General features: G+C 45.1%; 1 protein-coding gene across 1 annotated transcript in view; it reads left to right on the forward strand.

Annotated features, from left to right (window-relative positions):
- cpxm2 (carboxypeptidase X (M14 family), member 2) overlaps positions 1-17,888 on the forward strand; it is a 184,198-nt gene that overhangs the window by 25,638 nt on the left and 140,672 nt on the right. The window contains exon 3 of the mRNA XM_080205676.1: positions 16,131-16,240. Within this exon, the coding sequence (XP_080061802.1) occupies positions 16,131-16,240 (110 nt within the window). The remainder of the gene's footprint in view (positions 1-16,130; positions 16,241-17,888) is intronic.

Here is a 17,888-nt window from a genome sequence, read left to right on the forward strand (position 1 = left end):
GAATCCAATGGGGTGGGGATGAGGAGATGCCTTTAAAAATAGTGCTCACTCTTTGCAAAGTAGGGCTTGCCAGTTGTTTAGGTTCTATCTCTCACAGAACCAGTGTAAACCCTACCCCTTTCCTAAGTCCACAAAGGTCATGATCCGATTCGTGTGGACATGCGGGCATGAATCTCACCAGTTTTCCTACCCAGAATGATACTTAGGCCAGGATTCTCTGATGTTGGACACCCTGCCACCACTGCCAGCGAGAATGGGGAACTTCCATTTTCTGCAGCGGGACTGGAGAATCTCAGTCACGGGTGAGGTCAGAGAATTCCAGCCTTAGTTGGTTTTTGGGAAAGTTCCACCCAATGCCTTTGCACATTTAAATGGGTCAACCACGGCAATGGTCTTGGGGTCTTTTATTCAGTATTTAAAAGCACGCTTTAGACTTGCACAAAAACTCGATTGAGCATTTTTGAACATTTGTTTCCTTTGCCCCATTTAGTTTGGTACTGATCCCCGTTTTTAATGTTTGATAATCAAAGGGATTTGAAGAGGAATAGTGCGACATGTCGATATACATTGTCTGCGGCTTTTGACCCTGTGATTATGGCCACCTCAGCAGGACAAGAGACAATCAGTGAAATTTTCCAGCACAGCTGGAAAATCCCACCCATAGTCTGTTTGCTGGCATTTTAACCTTTTGCTCCGGATCCAGCACTCAAACTGAATGAACTATTTGGCTATAATCTCAGCCCCATCTCAGTTTAATGACTTCAGTCAGGCCATCAAAGTTGGCCTATTGGAGCATGAACTCTCTGATTAAGGATCCAATTGATGGGCCAATCAGGGAGTATTTGCCTTGTATTTAACCGGGAGTGTCAGTTTCTCTGACACCCCAGAGGTAGACTGCTAATTCTAGCACTATGTATATTGCACTTAGAGCTTGTAACTAAAGGGATTTTTGTGCCACTGAAGACTTATTACACTCAGTAAATCTGCTGATTTTCCTGCAATTTTGGAGCCTGGATAACATTACACCGCATACTGCTGTTGACTAAGTGACCTATCTCTGAAACATGATGAAGAAACTGTGGTTTCACTTTTGAGCTATGGTGGCTAAAAATGATCTCTGGAAGTAGGACAAAATGACTGATAATGAATCAGCAGGCTGTTTGATACCCTCGCTGATTTTCAATTCCATTGACTATCAATGGGAAGAAGATAGATGGACGTAATACAAGCTGCTGATTCATCAGTGCTGCTTTTGCACTACTGTCAACGATCAATTCACCATCCCCCAGCTCCCTCCAAACACTCGGCTCTTAAGCGCTGGATTATTGACAACAATGCAGCACTGAAATTTTTAATAGTTGTTAGTATTTGCACAACAATGATAAAAGAAGTAGATTTTAAAGAAACCCAGAGCTCTGTAACAGGAGCAGGGGCACTGGCCGAATCTCAAATGTGGAAAGGCAAAGTATTATTTATTTCACAGAGAAGGTGCTGGCTCAGCTTCGAAGAGGGTTTGACTAGATTATTGGCAGAAGAAACATTTGTGGGACATAGCAAAGATATTCAATATCATTTGAAGTCTGGGATTAGTCATGCGGATCACAGTTGTCTCTGTTCAGAATAATGCAAAAGTGATCTTAAATATAGGAATAGTATATATTATATGTTAAGCAATTGTAATTTTGATATAAAATGAATAACTTTTGTGAAGTTTAACAATTAAAAATTCTGGTAACACATTTCAACAATTGAACCTCCCAATACTTCCCTCATTATTAGAAGCACATTATTTGACATTAGTGCATTGAGCAAGCAATCTCATCCAATGCAGCAAAAGTAAGTTTTCACACAGATCCACATATCGCTATTGCTAAGATAACATGGACTACATTTTGTGTCATACCTTTTATCTCAGTTAAAGATTAATAATGATGCATATTTCATTTTTTATTGAAGATGTCATATCTCAATTTCACACAGAAGCATTAAGATGCCCGACTCCTTTTCTTTGACACCTACTTTGTATAATTTATTTCGCTGTGTGACTGATTTTCAGTGCAGCATTGGAAGCTATAACAATTTCTGAGTAACTATAAATCCTTTCATTCAACGTTACTGCCTTCTGCTCTATGGTATGATTAAATCTTACCTACTTGATAGAAGACAGTAATAATCCAGTCATATTCATCATTTGGCTTGACCTCTTCCTGCCTTTGTATGCCTGCCAGTTAGTACATTACATTATAATGACAGAATAGAGTGTGTTCAGATCCAATTATTACCAACGTTTATTAGAAACCATGAGATTTGTCTGGGGTGGTTGCAAATCTATTAACACTGCATTTAAAATGCTGATATAGATATACCTTAGCTCAGATTTATATGACTGAAATTAAATACAGTTGTTAAATGATATTATACGGTAACAGATTATGTGATATCCCAGCAGCATTTTTCTGTTGAAACTATGATTTGTGTTTTGGGAGGATGACTGGTCATAAAAGGAAGAAAAGGCCAGTGTGGAAAGAAGTCACATTTGAAGCATTTTCTGCTACATAAAGGCCTGAAGTTTGCACGTTATCTGCGGTCACGCTGCTGATCTGGAAGAATGTGAAATCACACAAGAAGATGTCAGGCGTATGTCTTGACGTCACTGCCCACTCGTGTAGCCCATGATGACAGAGTGGTTAGCACTGCTGTCTCACAGCGCCAGGGACCCAGGTTCGATTTCCGGCTTGCGTCACTGTCTGTGTGAAGTTTGCATGCTATCCCAGTGTCGGCGTGGGTTCCCTCCGGGAGCTCCCATTTCCTCCCATACTCTGAAAGATGTGCTGGTTAGGTGCATTGGTCTGATCGTGGTAACTAGAGAAATTTCACAGTAACTTCATTGCAGTGTTATGTAAGCCTTACTTGTGACTAATAAGTAAACTTTACTTTTTACTTATTTTGGTCATTGGCATATGCATGAACTGGAAGCATACCAGCTGATGGTTAATCAGCTAGTTACGGCAACTAAAAGGGCTATCAACTGGAATTTTAATTTACCCACGCAGTTTGTAGGTCTGTGCACGTGTAACACAGGGCAGGCGGCCATCTGTTTTATTTTCACTTTGCACATGCAGGAGTGGGATAAAAGGGGCTGGAGCATTGGCTGTGTGAATTATTAGGAGTTCAACCTCCTGTTATTTTAGTCTTGACATTTCGGATCTTTTCATCTGTTTTCTTCTGAAGTATTTGCTTTCTTAGCATTGTTCAAAGGGCTCTTTCATTTTGTTAATTCTGTTGGAGCATTTCTGCCCATTGCAATCTTCAGTGCCCAGGGCAATGTCATCGTCATTCCTGCACATGGGGATTGTGTACTCCACTGGGTACACAGTGCTCTGAGGAGAGAGGGGCCAAATGGAGAGGAGGCCAGGTTGCCGCATACAGCATCACAGGGCAGACCTATGGGAGAAGACATGCAGCACAGGGAGTGCAAGGCCAGCAGGGAGAGCAAGACAGATGGCACCATAGAAGGCATCACTAGCTTGGTCCCCAAATCCAGTGTAGTAGGAGACTCCACCTCTCTGGGGATGCCATGACATCATTGTGCCAAATGATTGGGTGGAGATCACCTCCAACTGTGTGGGTAGACAAACAATGCCAGGGGTTCTGAAGGTCACATTGGCTCTTAATTTTTATACATCTGGATCATCCCAGGTATCAGTGGGGGATCTGTGTGGAGTGTCCCAATCAGCTATCTGTTGCTGCATCAAACTCATCACTGACACTCTGTTCAGTTGGGTCCTCACATTCATTCATTACCAGATGGACCAAGCCAGGCAGGCTGAATGAGCCAGAGGCCTCCCATCTTCTGCAGGATCTCCTGTCAACCAGGGTGCCATAGACTGCACCCATGTGGCCATCAAGGTGCCAATGGGTTAGTCAGGTGCCTTTGTGAATAGGATGGGTTACCACTCCATGAATGTGTGACCACAAGGGCCAGGTTCTTCAAATTTGTGCAGGTTACTCAGACAGCTCCTGTGATGCATATGTTCTGCAGCGCTGCCACGTGCCAATGCTATTTGTGGCTCCATCTCCTCTGGATGGTTGGTTGTTGGGTGACAAAAGATATCTCTATATGACACCACTCCAACAGCAAGAGAGGTACAATTGGTGCCATGCTTCTACAAGGCAGTGATATAGAGTACAATAGGACTACTGAAGATGCTGTTTCACTGACCGGACCATACGGAGGGAACCCTGTAATATCCATTAGAGTGAGCGCCGTTTATCTTTGTCATCTTCTGCACAGCCTGGCACTGGCTAGGGATGAGTTGTGAGGAAGGGGGTGGTGGGCGGGGTGGGAGGGTGTGGGGTGGTGCATACTCAAGGATGAGAATACCAAGGTAGCTCCACACACCTCACAGGGAGAGTCTACAGATGGACCTGATGAAGAGCCCAGGCAGGCACAGGGTGGGGATAAGGAGTCAGATGTGATGAACCTTCAGGAAGACAGGGACATCAGGGAGGCCTTGATTCAATGCTCCTTCAGCTAGGGTGAAAAGGTTTGGCTTCCACCTCAGTGCAAGGGCACCACCTCCTTCACACATTTCTGAGAAGGCAATGTGGCCATTTTTCCAATGGGAAGGGCTCACAGAGCTTTTAGCACAACCTCACTTCTTTTTTTTAGACAGAGTAATCCAGGGCTCAGCCTGCATTCTTCTGAGTTTTGCACAACCTCCAAAATAAAGTTCGCTGCCCCTGATGTCCCTGTTAAAGCGATGTTGAGACTTGCAGCTGCAGAAAACATGAAGGACACTCAATCTTGGTCCATATTTTGCACTGGGATACAAGGAGCAAAACATAACATAGCTGCCACAGTTACACAAAAACAATACATTGTAATAATGAAATAAATGAAAGTCACCTGTGAAACCCCATCGTTTGCTCATGGTGCCTTAAACTCACGTTTCTGAATATCATGTCTTGGTGTGCCATTCCCCCCTTCAACCCAGCCCTTCCCCACCCTCCCACCTGGCAACTGGATGCTGCTGTTACCACTATTCCTTTTGATCAGGTCACTCTGCCTCCTCCATAACTCCGGAATGCCTTCTACAGTCTGATATGGCCGTATTTAAGTCCCTATTGAGCATTTGTTGTTAGATACACTTACTTTACAGCTTTCAGCTCACACAGATATAGAAAGTGTGAGCTGATAACAGCACAGTAAGTGAACTGGGGTATCTAGAGGCTAAGTGAATGTGATAACCAACGGTGTATCTCCTTTATCAATGAGATTTAAAGATTAGACAATATACAGTAAAAGGACTGAGAAGGACTGTGAATTAGACTGGATGAATTTAATGTTGTATCAAATCAGGAACATTATGTGAACTGAAGTGAAGGAAAGTAAGATTGGAATAAGACTGAGAAAAGTGAGACAGAAAAAGAAAGTAAGAGCAAATTAAAAATTAAAACTGGACATTTTTAAAAACGCCATGAAAACTATAAATCTTGAAGGAATGAGACTCTATTCATGTCCAATTTAATTTCAGTATCAAAGAGGCAGACTGACAACTCTCAACAGCTATCTAAAAATTAAGAGATTGCAGAGCTTTGAGATCCATAGAGATCTGGGAGTCCCGGTGCATGAATCACACAATATTAGTTTGCAGGTACGGCAATTTACTGTGAAGTGAACTGATTAGAAAAATAAGAAGGTATTGCTTCAGTTATACAGCACAGTGGGATGACCACACCCAGAGTACTGTGTACAGTATTGGTCTCCTTATCTAAGGAAAGTTATAATTGCATTAGGTGCAGTTTAGAGAAGGTTTACTAGACCAATACCAGGAATGAGCAGGTTGTCTTATCAGTTTAGTACAGTAAGAGGTGACTTGATCAAATCTTTAAAATCTTGAGGGGTATTGACAGAGTGGAGAGGATGTTTCCTCTTGTCAGAGAATGTAGAAATACAAGTCATTGTTTAAAAATAAGGGATTGCTCATTTGAGACAGAGATGGAAAGTAATATCGTCTTTCAGAGGATCATGAGTGTTATGTATTCATGTTTGTTCTTAGTTGGGACAAGGTCACTTAAAGAGTAAAATCACATGACATATTGATGACATAATTGGTAATTTTCACAGTCTATCATAACAGCCTGCAGAGTAAACACCTTTCCCAGAAAGCTCTTGCTTGTTTCTACCTTTGTGGTCTGCAAATCTATCTCTCAAAAATATCACAAAAGAGAACTGGCAACGAGAAGATTGGAATCACACTGGCAGACTCCCAGAGAAATAAAACAATACAGAAAAGTTGTTGATTGGTGTTGCAGACACCCGAAGAGGATTAAGATAAAAACATCGCCACACCAACGCTGGCGACGGAGGTGTGCCAAATATCAGTAGCAGCCATCAAAAGAGCTGAAGTTTAAATGAAGATTTCAGAGAAAGCAACGTTGACAATAAGCTTGCCATGTGTTCTGTTTAGAAAGAGCGAGAACAGTACAGGGAGCATCCTGAGTCAAATAAAAATACCCTGCAATTATAATTTAGAGCTGGGGATGTTGCAAAACTCAGAAGAATGCAGGCTGAGCCCTGGATTACTCTGTCTAAAAGAAAATGAAGTGAGGTTGTGCTAAAAGCTTTGTGACACATTGTGCTTATGCGAGCCCTTCCCATAGGAAAAATGGCAGGAGTTTTTGGCATCATGGAACCATTTGATGAGAACACGGAGCAGTGGAGCTCATACACTGAAAGATTCAAATACTTTGTCCAAGTGAACAAAATTGGTGAGCATAGTTCCAACTTTCCTGAACATCACTGGGAGGAAACATCCAATCTTCTGCGAAGTCGGGTGCAGCAAGAAAAATCAGGCTCAGACACCTAAAATGGGTTTGTGGAGATATTACAGGTCCACTTCTCACTGAAACTTTTGGTCACCACCTAGAGGTTCAGGTTCCACAAATTTAACCAAAAAGGTGAATCAATCTCACAATTCAGAGTTAACTTAAAGAAATGAGCTAAATGCTGTGAATTCAGAAATGTCTTTAATGATACCATTAGAGACAGGCTAGTGTGTGTGTTAAGAAGCAAAGCTAAACAGAAAAAACTGTTACTAAAAGCAACATAAACCTAAAGAAGACTTTAGAAGTTGTGATCTCTGTGGAATTAGTAGCTATATAAGCCTAACAATTAAGCTTGAGTACTAAAGTCCATAAGGTACGGCTGAGAGCTGAAAACAGAAACTGGTTCAAAATTACCACCAAAGTGCAAAAGATGGGCCCATAGCAAAGATGCAAAATGCAGGAATTGTGCTAAAAAGGAATGGATCAAAAGTGTGTGTTGGAGAAGGAAACAACAAATTCCAAACAAAAAAATTACAAAAAGCAAGAACCAAGTGTGTCAAATGGAAAACTGAATAGAGAGAAAAGGAACCACAGGATACATAAAGGATTCCAAAAAAGACCAGAGTCACGGTCAGATGACAAACTGTCATTGAACATATTGGCTATTGCTGCTGCAACAAACCGATACTGGGTCACTCCTTCACTGGACAGTAAACCAGTGAAAATGCAGTGTATATCGAAGCAGCAGTTTTGTTGCTACTAGAAACAGTTTATCAAGTGAAACTCTGACAAATTGCCTTAAGACCCTCAAAGATAATACTAAAAACCTATACTGGGGAAGCAGTTCAGTTGAGGGATCGCGTCGATGTAGATGTGCAGCTGAACGGACAGATTGCAGACATGTTCTTGCACATTGTTAAAGGTAACTATCCAGCCCTAATGGGGAAACCTGGCTGGAGAGAATGGAACTTTTTTGGGCCGAGGTGAATCTAATTTCAGAGTTCAAAGCAGGTCTACCAAAGATTTCAAAGAAACGTACCATTGTTTTTAATGGAGAGCTGGAAAGCAGGAAAGATATCTCCGTCAAGCTGCAGATTAAGGATGCAAGCCAAGCAAGGTGTTTAAAGGCTAGGTCAGTGCCATACACCATCAGGCCTAAGGGCGAGGCAGAAATAGAAAGGAAATAATACCCAAGACGCTGGAGGTGTTGAGCCCATCCTCCATGGATGCGTCAAATGGGTCTGTTCATCCAAAATGAGACATGCTCGTGAATACTTTATTTTTCAGATAAAACAGGATATTCACAGGTGGCAGACCAGAGGCAGTATCAGAATAATTTATCCTCATCACCAGATGTAAAGATTCATTTTCACAGACTTCATTAATGAACACAAAAGGTATTTTTTAAGAATTATACAGTGGCAGCAGCTAGCTCTTAAAATATCTCTGCCTAGGAGTCTCTCTCAACACGGGGTAATTCCACACTCCTGATTGGTCACACAAGCCTGGTAATCCTTACTCTGCTATGTTGCCCTTAAAGGGACAATCACCACAGTCTCACAACTTAGAGAACAATGGTTAAATGGTTAAATTTAGCTGTGCATCTGCTGCTTACCTGAAGTCAACGCACCATTTATGCATAAATAGCAAATAACATCATAAGCCTCAGCGTTATTTTTGACAGTAAACTCCGTCCTAGGAGATTTGAAACCAGTCTGCAAGGGAATAATTTACTTTTTTTCAGAAAGCTGAAACCGCAGATCCTTTGGATGCGACAGTCAGATTTCTCTTTCCTTGTCAGCAGCTTTTCAGTAAGTGCGTGTGTTTTTTTCCAAGTAATACAAGTCACACATGTTTACAGAACGTGGATCCCTTTGCCAGGATTCAGAAGTTGAGCCAGATTTGCTTTCATATAAAACTATTTTTTTAAAAGTAGGCTAGCAGCCACCGTGTTAACAGTCTTACACCTCAGCAAATTAATTGGGAAAGCCTCGTAATGTTTTACTGACTATTACTGCCAGAATCTAATCATGATTAGAAATTAGAATTTCACCTGTCAAACTGCAGACTTTAACATTTTGAAAGCTGTTGTCTCAAACATCAAAGGAATTTTATCTTCACTGATTTCTTACTAGATCTGTTTTCAAACTTTGTGAAGAGAGCCTCCATTTTGAACTGCCACTTTTTCAGAAAGAAAGTTAAATGAAATAAAGAGCAAAAATACTTATTGGAATATTGATTGCAATTAGTGTTGTTCCCTTGGCATGTGGAAAAGCATGCTGTTTCTTGCAAGCATTATTTATTTTAATAGTACCTTTCAGAAAACTCCGGAGTGAGCTGCTGCTTTAGCGGTTAGCATTCCATCTCTGAATCAGTGTCCAAGTCCTGTTCCAGACAGCCCTAGCTATTGGAAACAGCAGCCCTGTCTCCAAATTCTGGGTTGACATCCAGTGGGGAACTTGTGCCTGGGTGGGCGTGAGTGGAACCCCCACCCATCTCTACCATCAATGGGTTATGGGTACCCTAAAATCCATCAGCTACATAGGGCTAGCCATCCAATTGACTAACATAATTGGAAAAGAAATGAATGCTTGCATTCATATGGCACTTCTCACAATCTCAGGACACCCCTAAGCACTTTACAGCCAGTGAATTGTCTTGTCTGACAATTGTATTGTCTGCAGGAGAGGCAGCAGTCAATTTGCACACCGCAAGTACCCACAGATAGTAATGTGATAATGACCAGATCATCTAGTTTAGTGATGTTGGCTAAGGGATAAGTATTGGTCAGTGCCCCAGAGAGAACTCCCTTGGTCTGGCAACAGAAGATATAAGCGTGAAAGCGGGCAGCGCAGTGACACATTAGTTAGCACTATTGCCTCACAGCTCCAAGGAACTGGGTTTGATGCCTGGCTTGGGAAACTGCCTGCGTGGAATTTGCACATTCTCCCCGTGTCTGTGTGGATTTCCTCCAGTTCCAGTTCCCTCCCACAGTCTGGCTAGTTAGGTGCATTGCCCACGCTAGATTGTCCCTTAGTGTCCCAGGATGCGTAGGTTAGAGGGATTAGCAGGATAAATATGTGGGGTTACGGAGATAAGGCCTAGGTGGGATTGTTGTCAGTGTGGATTCAATGGGCTGAATGGCCTCCTTCTGCACTGTAGAGTTTCTGTGATTCCAATGAAAGCTGATAGGGAGAAGACATCCTCAAGGCAGGGTGTGCCCCTGCTTACCCAGTAAAATAAATCAGAAAATGTACATTACAGAACTCCAAGGTGAGATTTTCTTTAAATTTTCTGCTTGTTTTCTGGAGGTCCTGGAGCAGCTTACGGAAAAAAAATGTGGCAGAGAGGATTTGTGGAATTTGCCTGTCAGTCAACACTTGGACCGGAACTTTCTGGCCGAGATTCTTTGCTCCCGCTGCAATGGACGGAGATTTGGATAAGCATTGAATTCTCCATCCCCGCTTGCCAGCAGTGGCAGGATGTGAATGGCTGGAAAATTCCGGCCTTGAACACTAAGATCTGCAGCATTCATTGTAACCTCAGCGCCAGGACGTAAATAATGTTGTAATGACTATGTAATATGGAATGTTTCAACTCCCTCCCAACCACGTGGGACCAGATATGAGATGTGTACAACTTCCATTAATTGTGTGTTTATTTGTGAAGATTATCCAGCAAAATGTTCAAAATTAGAGAACTTGGTCGGAATTTTACCGCAGTGTGGAATTCTTCGGCCTCAGGCAGGATTTTACGAGTCTTACCCAAGCGAGGTCATAAAATCCTACCCTTATGTTTACACAACACACTATCAACTCCTTTGTGACCATGGATTAGTTTTTAAGAATACGTTTTGAGAATGCTGGTGTTAATAAGTAAGGCCAGCTTTTATTGCCTGCCCATTGTTGCCCTTGAGAAAGTGGTAGTGAGCTTTCTCCTTGAGTGACTGCAATCTGTGTGGTGAAGACGCCCTCATGGTGCTACAAGGCAGGGAATTCCAGGAATTTGATCCAATGTCCCTGAAGGAATAGTGATATTATATCCAAGTCAACATAATGAATGACTTGGAGGGAAAACATGGAGCTGATAGTCTTTGACAAACCTGTGGACCGTCCTTCCAGGTGGTGGCAGGTGCAGAGTTAGTAGATGCTATCAAAGAAGACATTGAAGTAGTTTTATTGTCATTGTGTAGGCAATCGCCTGGAAGGAAATGGGTTAGGAAATATTTAGGGAAACTGGTCTGAAAGTTTCTCAAAAATTAAAAATGCCATCCTTGCTTGGAAGAGTAATTCATCTTAAACTGTTGCAACCGTCAATAGTCTACCAAATTTTCTGTTTATTTCCTTTGTCCAAGCTGCAATATTTTTGAGTAGTATACAATGTTATGCTTCAATATACTACAGCTACATTCAGGTCATGGTTTACTTTCATTCTACTAGTTAAGTTAGTAAATAGTCAATAAGTCCAGTAATTTCAAGGCATTCAGGAGAGTCAAAAAAAGTTGTGATGAGACTGAACATGGAGATAAGTGAGATCCAAACAAAGTCTGTGGGCCCTATTTTACCATTTTGATTCTGCTGGGCGGACTTGAAACTGGGAATGTTTCAGATCCAACTTTTAGACCCGTTCTCAGGCATCCCCATACACACTCTGCCTGAAAAAATTCCAAATCACGCTGCAGAAGTCTGTGGGCGGGGCTTAATGTACCCGAAATCCCGCAGCTTCGATCGGCGCCTCCAACTGCACATGTGCAAACAAATAATAGAATGCTGCTCCCCTGTCACATCGCTCTCAGGCCGGACAATGCTTCCGCCTGGCCCCCAACAGACATCACCCCACACCCCCAACATTACTGACCCCCCCCCAAAACCCCTCCGCCACCCAGCCCAATCGTGGGCTCTTTCCCCCTTTTCTCCCATCTATCTCAGGTAGAGTGACAGCAGACCCCCCCTTCCCCCTCACTGATCTGAGGCAGAGTGACAGCAGACCCCCCCCTTCCCCCTCACTGATCTCAGGCAGAGTGACAGCAGACCCCCCCCTTCCTCCTCACTGATCTCAGGCAGAGTGACAGCAGACCCCCCCCTTCCCCCTCACTGATCTGAGGCAGAGTGACAGCAGACCCCCCCCTTCCCCCTCACTGATCTGAGGCAGAGTGGCAGCAGAACCCCCCCCTTCCCCCTCACTGATCTGAGGCAGAGTGACAGCAGACCCCCCCCTTCCTCCTCACTGATCTCAGGCAGAGTGACAGCAGACCCCCCCCTTCCCCCTCACTGATCTGAGGCAGAGTGACAGCAGACCCCCCCCTTCCCCCTCACTGATCTGAGGCAGAGTGGCAGCAGAACCCCCCCCTTCCCCCTCACTGATCTCAGGCAGAGTGACAGCAGACCCCCCCTTCCCCCCCACTGATCTGAGGCAGAGTGACATAGACCCCCCCCTTCCCCCTCACTGATCTCAGGCAGAGTGACAGCAGACCCCCCCTTCCCCCTCACTGATCTCAGGCAGAGTGACAGCAGACCCCCCGCCTTCCCCCTCACTGATCTCAGGCAGAGTGACAGCAGACCCCCCGCCTTCCCCCTCACTGATCTCAGGCAGAGTGACAGCAGACCCCCCGCCTTCCCCCTCACTGATCACAGGCAGAGTGGCAGCAGACCCCCCCCTTCCCCCTCACTGATCTGAGGCAGAGTGACATAGACCCCCCCCTTCCCCCTCACTGATCTCAGGCAGAGTGGCAGCAGACCTCCCCCCCTTCCCCCTCACTGATCACAGGCAGAGTGGCAGCAGACACCCCCCCCTTCCCCCTCACTGATCTGAGGCAGAGTGACAGCAGACCCCCCGCCTTCCCCCTCACTGATCTCAGGCAGAGTGACAGCAGACCCCCCGCCTTCCCCCTCACTAATCTCAGGCAGAGTGGCAGCAGACCCCCCCCCTTCCCCCTCACTGATCTGAGGCAGAGTGACAGCAGACCCCCCCTTCCCCCTCACTGATCTGAGGCAGAGTGGCAGCAGACCCCCCCCCTTCCCCCTCACTGATCTGAGGCAGAGTGACAGCAGACCCCCCCCCTTCCCCCTCACTGATCTCAGGCAGAGTGGCAGCAGACCCCCCCCCCTTCCCCCTCACTGATCACAGGCAGAGTGGCAGCAGACCCCCCCCCCTTCCCCCTCACTGATCTGAGGCAGAGTGACAGCAGACCCCCCGCCTTCCCCCTCACTGATCTCAGGCAGAGCGACAGCAGAACCCCCCCCTTCCCCCTCACTGATCTGAGGCAGAGTGACAGCAGACCCCCCCTTCCCCCTCACTGATCTGAGGCAGAGTGACAGCAGACCCCCCCTTCCTCCTCACTGATCTCAGGCAGAGTGACAGCAGACCCCCCCTTCCCCCTCACTGATCTGAGGCAGAGTGGAAGCAGATCCCCCCCTCCCCCCTCACTGATCTCAGGCAGAGTGACAGCAGACCCCCCCTTCCCCCTCACTGATCTCAGGCAGAGTGGCAGCAGATCCCCCGCCTTCCCCCTCACTGATCTCAGGCAGAGTGACAGCAGACCCCCCCCTTCCCCCTTACTGATCTGAGGCAGAGTGGCAGCAGACCCCCCCTCCCCCCTCACTGATCTCAGGCAGTGGATCCCATCTCCCTCCTCTCCCCTCTACCCCCCCCTCCCCCACACCGGTCTGAAGCAGGGAGCTGTCGGATGTTCGGCATTCACCTCCTCACTAACTGGAGCACCGAATCAGTGTTCTGAGGAGCATGTCTGTTTTGCGCTGATTCTGGATGGATGAATGTGGTGGTAAAGGGGGAAATGCCGGTAAGGTTGAGCATGTAGCCTTTTAAGTCCATTTAAATGGCCCTTGAGCCTGTTTCAGGTGCAGTCCTGATTGCAGCCATTTTCGGGCCTTGGTAAAGGGGAAACTGGCATGGAGGCGGGCACGGATCATGCTACTTGCCTCATGCCCAACTTTACCGACTTTTCGCGCCCGAAAACAGACGCAACGTGATGGTAAAATCGAGTGCTGTGTCTGGACATGTGCCATCACATTTGGGCTGGAATATGAGAGAGAAAACCTGATTGGATAAGTTCTTCTGCAAGTGAAGCAGGGGCTCAAGGAAACTCTTGAGTGTAGAAATTTTGACAGTGAAAACATGGAGGGTGAACAAGGACAAGCTGAGGGGAGGGTGGGGAATGTGAAACAGGAGCCACAAATCCTACCCGAGAATCATAATATAATCCTCAATTACATCTTGTAAATTACTGCTGAGTTCTGATATTAAATCTTATTTATTAAGTTTTCTCAGTAGTATTTAAGTTTATCAACTTCTTTCAAATGTTTTATCAAACTATTTTGGACAATTGGGTTTGATTCTAGCCTTGGGTGACTGTGGAGTTTGCATGTTCTCCTTGTGTCAATGTGACTTTCCTTCGGATGCTCCAGTTTCCTCCCACAGTCCATAGATGTACAGGTTAGGTGGTTTAGCCATGCTAAATTGACTGTTGGCGGCTGATTTTACCATTTTCATTCCAAGTGCTGAATCTGGGCGCAATTCAGATCCGACTTGGAAACCTGTTCTCAGGTGCCCCTATACGCACTCAGTCTGAAAAACAAAATCACGGGTCGCACTGTAGGTGGGACTTATCGCGCCCAAAATGATTGGAGCCCTGAAGTGCGCAGTTAGAAAATATTTGAAAACGTGTGCCCATGTCAGATCGCTCTTGAACTGCAAAAAGCGGAGAAAGTGGCCTGGGAGCCAAAAGCGGATGTGAGGGCTTCCACAGCCATCACTGTCCCCCTTATCCACCCATTCCCCTGCCACCCAGACCAATCGCAACCTCCTACTCCCTTCTCCCCAACTGATCGCCTGCAGAGGGGGATCAGGATGACCTCCCCCCCACCCCAGAGAATGATGTGGCCTTGCTCCTCGCCAACTCCCCCCTCCCTCAAAAATGATCTGGCCTCAATCCCCGCACCTCCCCCCCCCACCCCCCCCAGAGAATAATGTGGCCTCACTCCCCCACCCCATCCAGAAAACAATCTGGCCTCACTCCTCTGCCCTCTAGAGGTACGTCTGACCCACATCCCCTCCACCCCCAACCAGACAACACTCAGCCCTCCCTCCTACCTCAACCCCCGCTAGAGAATGATATGGCCTCACCACCCTCCCCCCGCCAAGAATGATCTGACCTTATTCCCCCCTCACCCCTCAGAGGCACATCTGACCTGTTTCCTCCTCTCTCCCCATCTCCCTCCTCCTCCCTATCACCAATCTGAGTCAGAGAGCTGTTGGAAGCTCAGAACTTGTCTCTTAAGCAGCTGGATTCAGGCTTTTTATTCAGCATGTCCATTTCAGCGTGGTTCCGAATTGGTGAACACGGTGGGAAAGGGGGAAATGCTGATAACATTGGGTGGGCAGTTCATTAATTCAATTTAAATGCAAACAAATGCATTTAAATCGCTGTTGTGCCCGTTTCAGCCATTTCCAGTTCTCGGTAAAGTAGCCATCTGCTGGACGTGAGCGCGGATCACGTTAATGGCCTCACGTTTTCGCCCAAAAACGGGTGCAACGCAATTGTAAAATCGGGCCCTTATTATCCCAAAATGTGTAGGTCAGGGGGTTCGGTAGGATACATGCATGGGGTTATGGGAATAGGGTGAAAGTCCTCAGTAAAATGCTCTGTCAGAGAGTTGGTGCAGACTTAATGGGTCAAATTGCCTTCTTCTGCTCTGTAGGGATTCTATGGCTTTTATTGGAGAGAGTAGAAGGATTATACTTGACAACAAATTTGGCACAGTAAGATCCCAATAGCAACAAAATGAATGAACGATCAACCAATCCCATCTGTGGGGAGATGTTGGTTGAAAAAGAACCAATCACTGGAACCCGGAACACAGAATCACATCTCCACATAAAGCAGGTGAATGGAGCCCTAATTTAACATTTCATCCAAAAAAACAGCACTGCTGACAATGCAGCACACCCTGCATACTGCACCAAAGTGTCGGCCTAGGTTATGCACGCTCTAGAGTAGATCTTGTTCCCATGACTTCGGATTCAGAAATGAAAGCGGTATCACTGAGCCTAACTGTAAAAGAATAAAAACAGAATAAAGTACTTTTAGCTAACTTTTTAAGTTATGCAGGGATAAGCTTAAAAGAAAGTTTGCTGCATCTTATTTACCTTTGCAGAATTTTATCACTTTAGTAACTGAAAAATACTTCAGCCAGACAGAAGCAATAAATGACAGTGAGAGGCTGTGTTAAAGTGCTTTGATATATTACAGGTTTGAATGATTTCCTTCTGTTCTTTAACAGAATGTCCTCCTCTGGGCTTGGAGACATTGAGAATTGATGACTTTCAGCTCCATGCATCTACTGTCCAGCGTTATGGTTTGGGGGCTCACAGAGGCAGACTGAATATTCAGGTATGTATTTAAAAGAATATTTAAGTTTTGTGTGCGGCTGATTCCTCCAACCTTCAAGTATCGAATAAGTATTTCATGAAAGATGCAACACTGAAGGACACCTTTATGGAAGGATTTAAATCAATAACAGTGCTCTATAATTTTATTTTCCTAATTGTGTTCAAAATAATTGCATTTAATGGACTGCGTTGGTAACTCTTTGATCTCTTCATTTTTAATAGGGCAAACACAGTATCATACTGTAGGGAAAAGGGATTCCCTTACAGTGGGCAAAGGAGTGAGAGCAGTTAATTGCCTGTTACTGTGTTAGAAAACACACAATGGATACTCAATTGCAGCAGGGGAAATATAAACATAGAGAGAGTGGCCTGTGAACAGCCCTAAGCATTACAAAGCAACTGTTGGTGGTCCTGTGAAGCTGATGCTTCATGGGAATTTCCCTTTCCTATATTATTCAAACACAGTCTCTCTTTTCAAATGGGAGGATACAGCATCCCTGTGGAGGACTGTAATCACTGTTATTTTGAAATAACACAGTGAATAAAACAGTTCATGGTATTCTTCTAACCCAGTGCTGTGGGAGGGGACCCTTGTCCATCAGAGGTACGCATTAGAAATACAAACATGTGCTGTTGGTGAGTTACCGTGTGTTGTTTTCAAAGGTTAGAATGTGATCATAGAATCCCTACAGTGCAGAAGGAGGCCATTCGGTCCATCGAGCCTTCGCCGACCATAGTCCCATCCAGGCCCTATTCCCGTAACCCTTCATATTTATCCTGCTAATCCACCTCACACTAGGGTCAATTTAGCATGGCCAATCAACCTAACCCACACATCTTTGGACTGTGGGAGGAAACCAGAGAACTCGGAGGAAACCCACGCAGACACGGGGAGCATGTGCAAACTCCACACAGACAGTGACCCAAAGCCAAATTGAACCTTGGTCCCTAAGCACTGTGAGGCAGGAATCCTAACCACTGTGCCACCGTAATGTCCAGCACGTACTTACCTTGGCAACATTCCTCCCTGATGGGTGGGACTCCCCTGTCCCACCACGATCCCTAAGAAATGCCTCACAGCTGTGTGCTTTAACACTCTGATGTTGAAGTTAGATGGCAGAATGTCTGCGAATCAAAAGATCAATCTGTAATTTCTCTGTACAATATGAGCAGAAGTAAAACCTATCAAACCAAAAATAAAGGACAGATATGATTCATGGTTTTCCACCTGGGGAGGAATTTTCTGTCTGTGTTCACTCCAAGGTCAGAAAATCCCACCCAAAGTGAATGGACCTTTGCGTGGTCTGTGTCCTGCCCTCTACGATTCCCATGGCGGGTAGGATGTGAAAATTCCACCCACGAAGGCTGGGAAGCAATGTTGAATTTGCAGGAAGCACTGTTGGAGTATTCCATGGCGTGCGGGACAATCTGCTATCAAAAGGACATGAGGATAGCTGAACTGACCCCAGCAGAGAAAGATTATGGTTACAAAAGAAATATTTGAAATATTGTAACTAACCTATTGATAATTTTCTTCAAGGTTTCGACAGGGTAAATAGTAAAAGGCAGTTTTTCCTGATTGGCAAGTCAAAATGGGCATATATTCCAGATTAATACCATCCGACTGAAGAGGACATTTTAAAATGTTG

The sequence above is a fragment of the Carcharhinus amblyrhynchos genome, chromosome 17 (genome assembly GCF_965287045.1).
Source record: "Carcharhinus amblyrhynchos chromosome 17, sCarAmb.v2.hapA, whole genome shotgun sequence".
NCBI lineage: Eukaryota > Metazoa > Chordata > Chondrichthyes > Carcharhiniformes > Carcharhinidae > Carcharhinus > Carcharhinus amblyrhynchos.